General features: G+C 31.5%; 1 protein-coding gene across 1 annotated transcript; it reads right to left on the bottom strand.

Annotated features, from left to right (window-relative positions):
- Positions 1-7,906: 7,906 nt before the first annotated feature.
- On the bottom strand, positions 7,907-9,914 carry MS3_00009899 (uncharacterized protein; the record flags this gene model as incomplete). The annotated part of the gene is made up of 2 exons (XM_012943340.3): positions 7,907-9,486; positions 9,912-9,914. The coding sequence occupies 2 exons, from the start codon at positions 9,912-9,914 to the stop codon at positions 8,392-8,394; spliced, it is 1,098 nt and encodes a 365-aa protein (XP_012798794.2). The 3' UTR covers positions 7,907-8,391.
- Between the last annotated feature and the right edge of the window lie 444 nt (positions 9,915-10,358).

Here is a 10,358-nt window from a genome sequence, read left to right as displayed (position 1 = left end):
TATATATATATATATATATATATATATATATATATATATATATATATTTGAAAATACCTAGTGGATTGTGCCTCATTACTGATGTTATACTAATGTTATACGTAAAAAGACTGATAAATAATTGAATGAGTGAATATGTAAGTCAATAATCTAGGAAACTGGTGAATTCGCAAATTTAGTAAATGAGCAATGACTTAATTACGTAAACAGTGAAAAAAGGCTAATAAATTGTGGAATTAACATACATAGTTGATTAAGCCAGTGATAAAGTAATCAACCAAACAACAATTAATTTAGTAAGACTGAAAACTGTTTTGAAATTTTGTGCACTAATAACCGATGTCTAGACAAAAGGAAGTCATCTTGACAACTGTTTGTTTTCTGTTTTCGTACATAGAAATAACACTCGTTTATTTCTAAGTCGTTTAAAGTATGAAACTGATGAAAAAAATTGTTTTTAAAACGAGGAGATAGTCATAGTATATTTGAATTGTAGCGAGCAATGGAATTCAGGTGACAAGTTTAGTCCTGTTGGATACTTTACTGTTAGATGAATAGGCGTCCTGGTGTTGATATTCACACAGAGATAAATACTAAGTACCCATTGTTTCAAACCCCAATATGTTATTCACTAATAGATTTAGTCCACATAGTCATTGACGTTTCAACAGATAAGAAGTTATGTGTAAGAGTTTGAATATTCCCGTTTCTGGTCTTATTTATCTTAGCTTCTATGGTTTCACTGATTCTCAAAGCAATGTCGATAGAAAAAAAATGAGAGACTGAACAAATTAGCTAGTTTATTTTTTTAGGGGGGGGGAGATTTGTGATGATTGGTCTAATTTTATAAGCTCTATTTGTTACTGATTAATTGCTGTTCGGGTACGATTGAAAGCCATGGAGCACTGGATATCTGTTTGACCCTATTGTGTGACCCCAAATGAGATCATACTGTAATGTATACAACCTGCAAATCAGGTAATTATGCATATATTTAAAACTCTTCTTACCCTAACCTATGCACCTACAGAAAAGTTGAATGATACAAATGGCTTCATCTCTCTCCCTCTCTGTGTTTTTTCGCAATCAAACAATCACATTTTGTTATGGATCTAGTTTCCATGTTAAAAATTGCTTTCTTTAGTGAGTTATGCTTTTAGGCGCCACAATTTGTCAATCAATTCTCTTCGGTTGAAATTGCCTAGTTCCGTACGACAAGTTATTTGCCTACACAACATTCATTTACTCACATACGCTGGTTGCACTTCGTGGAGGAGCGTAGGCCACCCTCCAGCATTCTCCATCCAACTCTGTAATGGGCAATCCTTTCCAGTCTTTTTCCAGTTCCACATGTTTTTCTATTTTATGAATGTGGCTCATGCTTTGCCAATCCTTGCCTTAACGATTGTATCAGGTCCTTCTTGTTTATCGATGAAGCTGTTCAGGTCGTCACTTGTTCTTCCTCCAAAATCTTCCTGAATCAAATGTGAAACATGTTTACAGTTACTTGTATGCCGACTTCAGTGCTCCAGCTGATATATTGTCAGGTCATTCTGCTTTCCCGCTCTTCATTTGTCTAAGGCCATCATGATCTCTTCTTTCGTTGGTGGAGTGACATCAGTAGGAATGTCTGTATTTGTTGCTTTGATATCCAGCGGATTCAGTGGAGCTGGTCTATTTAAGATTTCTTCAAAGTAGTCTACCCATCTGTTCCTCTGTTGTTGAATTTCAGTGATAGTCTTACCTTCTTTGTCCTCGACCGGTCTCTCAGGCTTACTATATTTCCCTGTTAGTTTGTTCGTTGTGCCATATAGTTGTTTCACATTTTCTTCACTTGCAGCTTTTTCCACTGTTGTTTATAGGTCTTACAAGTGTTTCTGCTTGTCTGTTCTAATGATCCTCTTCACTTGCTTGTTTGCTTCACTGTATTTAGCTTGTGTCTTGACTTTCTCTGCTCTTGTTCGACTGTTGTTAACTGCTGTTTTCTCGTTATCCCTTTCTTGAATCCTGTCCAGGGCTTACATAGAGATCCATTCCTTATGATGGTGTCTGTTACGACTCAGAACCTTCAGACACGTTAAAGTTGTTGCTTCTTCAAATGCTTTCCAATTATCCTCCATAATATTTTCCTCCACTTTCTGTAGATCATGTCAGGCTTGGAACGTGTTGTTGAGAGTTATCTTGAATTGGTTGAGTTTGTCAGTATGTCAAAGGAAAGCTGTATTGAATCCTTGTACCGCTGTCTATACTGTTGTCCATTGCTTCTTTAGTTTCAGTTCCATCTTTGCAACCACCAGTTGGTGGTGATGTGAAGCCATGTCAGTTCCTCTCTTGTTTCTCACGTCTTCCATTAACCTTCTAAATTTTTTAATGACGTAGATATGATAGATCGGATTCTCTGTAGTGTGGTCCGTTGAGACACATGTAGCTTTGTGTATGCGTTTGTGTGTGAATACTGTGCCACTTATAACCACTTTGTTGTATGCACATAAATTTGCGAATCTCGTCTTTCATCAATAGGCTTCATAATTCTTCCTTTACCTCCCAGGGCATAGTTTAAGTGGTTTGAATTGTTTATTCTGGTTAGTAATTTATTTTAGCAAGGTTGTTTTGTACGGCATATGGTTGCCGACCCCACGTCCAAATCTCTTCCTAGAAGAACTACAGACGGAGAATGATCTTTTATCACACCTCTTTTTTAAACGTTACACTATTTATTTTATACATAATTTCATTATCACATGATCAAACAACACGTATGCCAATTTTTAAATATATTTTTTTGTTTAAACTTGTATCTAAATATTTTAATGTGACGTTCAGCACTACCAAAAATAAAACACAACACACATTCACACTAAAACATAGATATATGAACGAAGAATATTTCTTCAGATTCTACAATTATCTATTCAAATTAATAATTCAAATAAAGATATGATCAGCCAAATTTAAAGCAATGTACAACATTTCAAATTATAACATATGAATAAAGGATTGTTTGTGATATAAAATGAAATAAAATTGTAAATGTTGGGATGAATTGTGAACTTGTATAATGTTACACAACTCCACTAAGTATGAAAAGGATGAATAACAAGTGGAAAGAGCTGGAAAGGATTGCCCAGGACAGGGTTGGATGGAGGATGCTGGTGAGTGAGTGGCCTATACTCCTTCACGAGGGGTAACAGGCGTAAGTAAGTAATAATCTTACACATTAAGTAAAATTGTGAGATTAGTGATTAGAATAAATATGGTTAAGATGGAAGGAGAGAGACAATAATGTAATTACAAATCAGGAACCACATAATATATAGAACAATGTGAAATGGATTCGAATTAGCAAATAGGTGTGGATGCTGAGTAAATTTCTCGAAAACGTTGTCAGGTATTCAAATAATAATGATAACATACTCTTTCTAGTTATAAAAAAATCATTATTTCATTGGACAAAATGAAATATCATCAACTAAAACAATTGAAATAAATGGAATAATAAGAGTATAATCTACATTGTTATTGCAACACTACTGATCAGTTAATTAATTACAAACCAATGATTTCTTGAATATAAGAGATATAAAATGTTCTTTGAGATTTGTCAAAGTATACAACTATAAGTTTATATCTTTAGTGGAGTTGACATTTAAAGAAGAAGTTTCGATCATCAGTTTTTTTTGAATTATAGAATATGAATAATAGAGACGAGTGAACATTCATAAAATGAATGCATTATCCTATCAATTTTATGTAAAACCTAAATTTTAATGAGCAATAAGAATTAATAGTTTAGATGTATGTACATTATGTGTTTGGCAATATGAATTGTATAGAACTGAACACTTATAGAAAATCTTTTCAGTTTCTCTAATATTTCATCTGATATTAGTAACGTTTCAGTAAAGAGGCCATATAGTGATGTCCCCGCATGATACTACACAATATTAAGTCAAAGACTTTTATATCTGTGAAAAACACGATAATTTAAATATAAATTTTGTTTCTTATTGATTCAACAACGTAGTGGATGAAGCAGTTACTCATTTGTACCATTTAATAAGAAACCCTGTATACCACGAATCAACTGAACAGGTGGATAGTGGATCTACAAGTTATATCGCTTATGATACCTCAAAGTTTTAATATGATCAAAGAATACTGTTGTAGATCCGTAAATTAAAATGGAATACGTATAACGCTTTGTCCCATATCCGAAATGGTGTTCCAGATAATGTAGATCTGTGCGAATCATGTTCAATTGCAAATAATATTTAATTTGTATTAGATATAATAAAAATATCGATTCCATAAGTATTTACAATATGCAACATCAAGGATAATTATAATAACCAACATTAATTATCAGTATATCTCATATCTGATAAAAATATACTATTTATTCATTGCTATTGTAAGCATGAAAAACAATCCAATTGAGCTACAAATCTTCTTCACCATCTCATACATATAATCATTTTCAAATAAAAGATAGCTAAACAATACTATCAAGATAACTAGTTATTATTTTTTTAACTGAATAAATCTGAGTAAATAAATTTCAATAGTTGAGATAATGAGTCAATTGAAGTTAGACCACCATGGGATACGTGGAAGCACTGGACGGCCGTTTTGTCCTATTGTGGGACTCCTTAGCAATGAGCATGATTTCAACTATTGGTGTTCTAGCTTCAACTGATTCATGATCTTAACCATTGATATTAAATAATTTTTATCAAATTAATTAAATTAACCAATTGGATTATTGTTTCTATGACTTAATTCAGCATAGATTTAGGACATTAGTTAGAATCTAATCTACAAGTAGGAAGTTGTGATTATTATTTTTATTATTATGAAGATTCACTAATAAAATATTACTATATGTTAATAGGATTAGATTTTATTTTGATATTTCATAGTGTAATAATACAATTTGTTATCTATGGAATAATCCTAATGAATGACAATGAAATTCTATTGGCTATTCATTAGACTTTCTTTAAAGTTTTCTTTTTGTTTGTTTGTTTTGTTTTAATTTGTAATGAATAAGAAATAAATTTTAAATCCATCGATTTGGAGATAATATAATTGATGAAAACAAGAATCAGGATTTCAGTAAAGAATAATATGAATTCAGTTTAATTGATTGGGTTCTCCATCAACTGTTTACAATCTGTAATATGTTAAAATTAAAATGACAGAATGAGTTGAAATAACTTGAATAAATGAGTTTAGTTGGAAGGTGTTATGAACATGGAATAGTATAGTATAACAAGAATGTAAATCGGTTGAAGAGAACAATAGAATATTGTACGGAAGGACATTCCACAATATTGATAATAATTCCAGGCGTCGTGTTTGAATATCTGGGCTACTTGTCCCTGATATTTGGATATTTCAACAAGTTATCTGGTTTTTTGTTTGTTTTAACACATCATTATGCCCATTAGTCGCATAACCTATTCAAGAGCGTTTGTAACATGTTTACGATATTTCGCTGTACAAGTTACAAAAGTACCCATTCACAGACATCGTGGTTGCTGGCAATATGCATAGAAAAGAATGTATATAATTCAAGAGTCGATTCCCGAACTGCTAATATCTAACTAGCGACCATTCAATATTTATTTCATGGATCGATTTAGAAATAAAAAAGGGAACTTGTTGAAATAATTTATGCTGAGAATTCTACATTTTACCAGAAATATAACATTGAATAAAGCCAATAATAATAGTGACAAAATATTAAGGAATTACTAGCAAATGGTTAGGTAATGAACAAATGATAATAGTAAATAAGGATAGAATAAGTAAAGCTAAATTAGTTAAAATAAAATTGTTAATCTAAAAGAGTTTAAAAATGGATGTAGCATTACAATCAATTGAAAGAGTTGAACAAAATTTCAGGTGGATACCAGAACTCAGCAGCTAAGTAGATAACGTGATTGCGTTTGAAGCGAACGGTACTGGGTTCGAGTCCCGGAGTAAACATCAGATCTAGGATGCAAGTACGTCCAGCTGACGAGTGCCAACTAGGACGAAACGTGTGTCTTGGGTTCCACTGCTAGCTACCATCCATTTTTGCTTATATTGGTTGTGACTTAGGTAATATTAAGGCAATCCTCACAGGATGCACATTTGTCAATAAGAGACTGAACGATTGCAGTCCTAAACATCAATGGGAAGATTTAAACAAACAATGCTAAGTGGAAAAAATTTCATGATGTAACAAAGAGACGTTTTTGTCACCAATGTAGAGAAAGGTTAGCAACCATCTTTTGGACGCATAAACTACATTTCTGAAGCTCGATAACAAACACCTAAATAAACTAAAAGAGACCTGTTTATTTTTTTCTTACTTACTATTAACATGTGTTGATTACCTAACCACTTGCTTGTAATTCTTTAGTATTCTGTTATTATCAATATTGTGGAATATTCTTTCGTACACTATTTTGTTTTTACACATTATAGGTTGTAAGCAGTTGACGAGAACTCAATGAAATAAATTGAATTAATGTTATTCTGCCTAAATGTTTCTTCTTACTTCCTTCAATATGATAATGGGAACATTATGTATCATATTCCACAATTATTTGATTTTACCTAAGTCTTTGAATACTACATTAATTCTTAGTTCCGAAGTAGGGTCAGTTAGCTATTATTGTTTTCTTACTGAACTACCTGTTGTTTGTACACAAATCGATCAGCTGACATCATGTGACATTTTAAAATCAAATGTGACCATAATAGTTATGTGAGGCATTTTTATTTACTTCATGAAGTATATTCATTCATCTTAGTATAGTATACTAACCAAAGCACTACAATTTATACACAGATAGTTTTGGAAAATTCAGTATGCTAAAGTTTGAAATTAATATTCAATTCAGTTTTATTCCTAATGCCAATTAATCACGTGGTCAGTGTTAATTTTGAAAAAAACTATGGATCTCATCTGAACAGCTGATTAGTTTCTATAGAAATAATATTCTGAAAATGGTTATTCAGGCAAATAATTAAATTGATAAAATATTGACTATTGAAGTATTTAGCTTGTATTGATATCATGAATGGATCGACGTTAGACCACTATTTGAAGCCCGGACGCAGTGGACGGCAGTCCTGTCCAGGTATAGGACACCTCAGAAGTGTGGGCCCATGCCTCATACACGGGACTCGAGCGCGGGACCTTTGGTGTTGCACGCGAACGCCACTGAGATGGCATCTGACGGCGTCAATGTCTACTTTTAACCAACCTATGGTATTGCGTGACCGTTCAACATTGTCTTCGGTGACTAACTGCCTCTACAACAGACTCGGCTGAAATCCACTGGTAACGACTTCTCACTAAAACTCCATGAGATTCATCTTGATACTAGTCACTACTGAGCACATGATAATTATCAGTATAGGGTTGTGTAGATTGTTGAATTTAGATTGATATTATGAATAGATCCGTGTTAGACCAGTACCATCAAGTGCTTCCAGGTTTTCAATGGTGGTCTAACATTGAACCTCTCTTGACATCAATTTAAAGTCAACAATCTCCACAACCTTATACTGATATTTAGGTTTTGTTATATTTCCACATCTAGGGTCTACCATAATTATTAGGCGAATAGGTGCAATCAGAAACAGACTAGATTTATCTGAAGCTATAAAAGTACACATAAATTGCTCGGTTAAAATATGAAATTATTTGAAGTATTTAATTATTTAAAACAACTAGCATGTTGACTAGATATATCTTAGCAAACATTTGCAGATGTCATTATTCATACATAAACTGAATATGGTTGTCTACGAATCATACTGAACAGTCATTTTAACTCTTTCTATATGTTAACATTGGTTAAACTAATAAATCTTGCCTTCCATTAAATACAAATAATAAATGCATAGATTTAAGAGCAAAACAGATATTTATATATTACAGTATTTTGCTTTACATTCTAAAATTCAAATCATTTAAACAAATAGATTTTAGAGTGAATGGATCACAGATAAATCACCGTTGAATTATTCCTATTTATCGTTCTTCCTTGTAATTAAATTGAAAAATTTTATGAAGGAGAAAAATGGATTTTCATTTCGAAGAATATAACGACAGGAGAATTTCAATTTATAGTTTCTTTTTTTGTATGCATGGCCATGTGAATAATCATAAGGCGATTGAATGTGAATAGTTTAAGCCCTGAGATTGATTGATGTGCTCATAATTTATGTACAATCACATGTAAACAATATATATATATATATATATATATATATATATATTGATGTTAATGTGAATAAGACTTTATATCACAGTCGTTTATAATAATATACCATATACATTAATTAAAATATTTTATCGCCTAGAGGATAATTATTATTGTATGTATTGTTTCATATTATTCCAGTAATCAATGGTCGTGAATTTGGTGAATTGGAAAGACATATACACATATCTCGTTCATAATCATTACTAATTTCTTCATAATCCATTGAGTGATTCATTTGTTGAAGAGAAGTACTTGATAATAATACTTCATTTGATGCGATTAGACCATTTCCTAAACCACATACTTCAGAATTTTGGATTGATAATCGACATTTGCACAAGGGATAAGATTTTGAATACATAATGGCATCATTATCATTAGGATCGTCATATTCATCATCGTTATCGTTATGTTGGTTAAATTTTGGTTTAATTAGACTATTTTCCACATTCCCTGTATTGTATGGAGTAGTTAAACTATACATTACATTTAATGTATCTTGATGTGATGATTTATCACATTTCATAGGGTTTTCACTTCGAAAATTTGAAAATGCACGTTTTTCAGGTATCGAAGTAGATGGATTAGAATCAAGTGCTCTTTTATTGCGAGTGCATACTGAAGAGTTATTTGGAACAGAATCATAGACACATTGATACACTTGTTCATTTTGCTTGTTTGAATGTAAAACTCGTAATTCTGAATGCGTTTTTGTTTGAATTGAACTCAGATTAGGTGTTCTAGGTTGTTTCACAGGATCACATTGTTGTGTGTTATATGAATGATTGTTTGAGTCATTTTCGGAAGAGGAAATGTTTTGTACATCAACTGATTTATTATCCGTTTGTGGTGTATTAAGTGCTTCTCGGTTTAATAACACAGATCTTGCTTTTTTAGCAATTTTTAAAATTACCATTATCCTGTATAACCGATTACTTGGTGAAAAACTGTTAGATGTTTTTTTGAAAGAGATATGTTGAGATGAATCAACTGTAGTTGATCTATTGGAGTTATCCATTAATAAATTATTTTTATTCTCTATTGATCTAATAAGTGGTCCTGTCGATGGCTGTAAAGTACTTTGAAAATTCTTCAATTTATTGATTGAAATCTCCATGATAAGTTTCAATGCTGATGAGGTTATTTCATTATATGATGCTTCCACTTCTTGTAGATTCATATTTTGATAACTTATACAAATGATGTTTTCAAATATATTCTGATTTGTTTTTTTTGTTTGAATTTTTCAAATAAAAAAATATTTTTGTTCAAAATACTGTGATGGACATTATATTAATTTTTATTAAACATTTAACCAATGATAATCCTTTATTTTTGTTTAAATTAGTTAATTACATTATGGTTGGTTAAATTAATGTCATTAACGGTTTTGTATCACTCAACTACTTGCAGGGTGGCAGCATTCAAGTAATGATCAACTTTAAAGCGTCGTCGACTAAGACAACACATGTGGGCGTAAGTAAATTAACAAAATTTGATTGCTACATAATTTGAACAGAAAACAATTACTTAAACCAATAATAGTAGACTAAGGCTAATTGACATTAATTATTCGGTCATAATGAACCAATCTAAAGTAAGTAATACTATTTATCGATTAATTATCAATATTCGCCTACTCACCATTTGAATAAACGCCCTCGGACACTGTTTGACATGCCATAATGTTCACCATCTTCGTCAACTTACAAAATAAGTGTTATTTCTTAGTTCAGGTAGAACATTCAATAGCTTACATCAGACTACACCAATTTCAGGATTAATTACGATATATACTACAATGAAAATCTATGGGAGGTTTGAAATTTTAAGTGACAAACATCTCAAATACAAACATTATACAACCAATATTCTTTCATTTCGGATAATAATTTTAGATAGTTACTTGTGAATGTTATTCATTTCTAAATATGCCATAAAATTGGATCTCAACCAAGATCTCCAAGTTTCCTGTTTAATTTAGGAATAGAAAACATTCTAAATCAGCTTGGTTTTTATTGGTAAAGTGATTCACTTCCACCTTTATGTATTCTTTCAAAATACAATTCGATGATAGAAATGATATTGACA

Source organism: Schistosoma haematobium, chromosome 1 (assembly GCF_000699445.3).
Source record: "Schistosoma haematobium chromosome 1, whole genome shotgun sequence".
NCBI lineage: Eukaryota > Metazoa > Platyhelminthes > Trematoda > Strigeidida > Schistosomatidae > Schistosoma > Schistosoma haematobium.
Note: the sequence above shows the minus strand (reverse complement) of the source record. Positions and strands in the feature narration are given on the sequence as shown.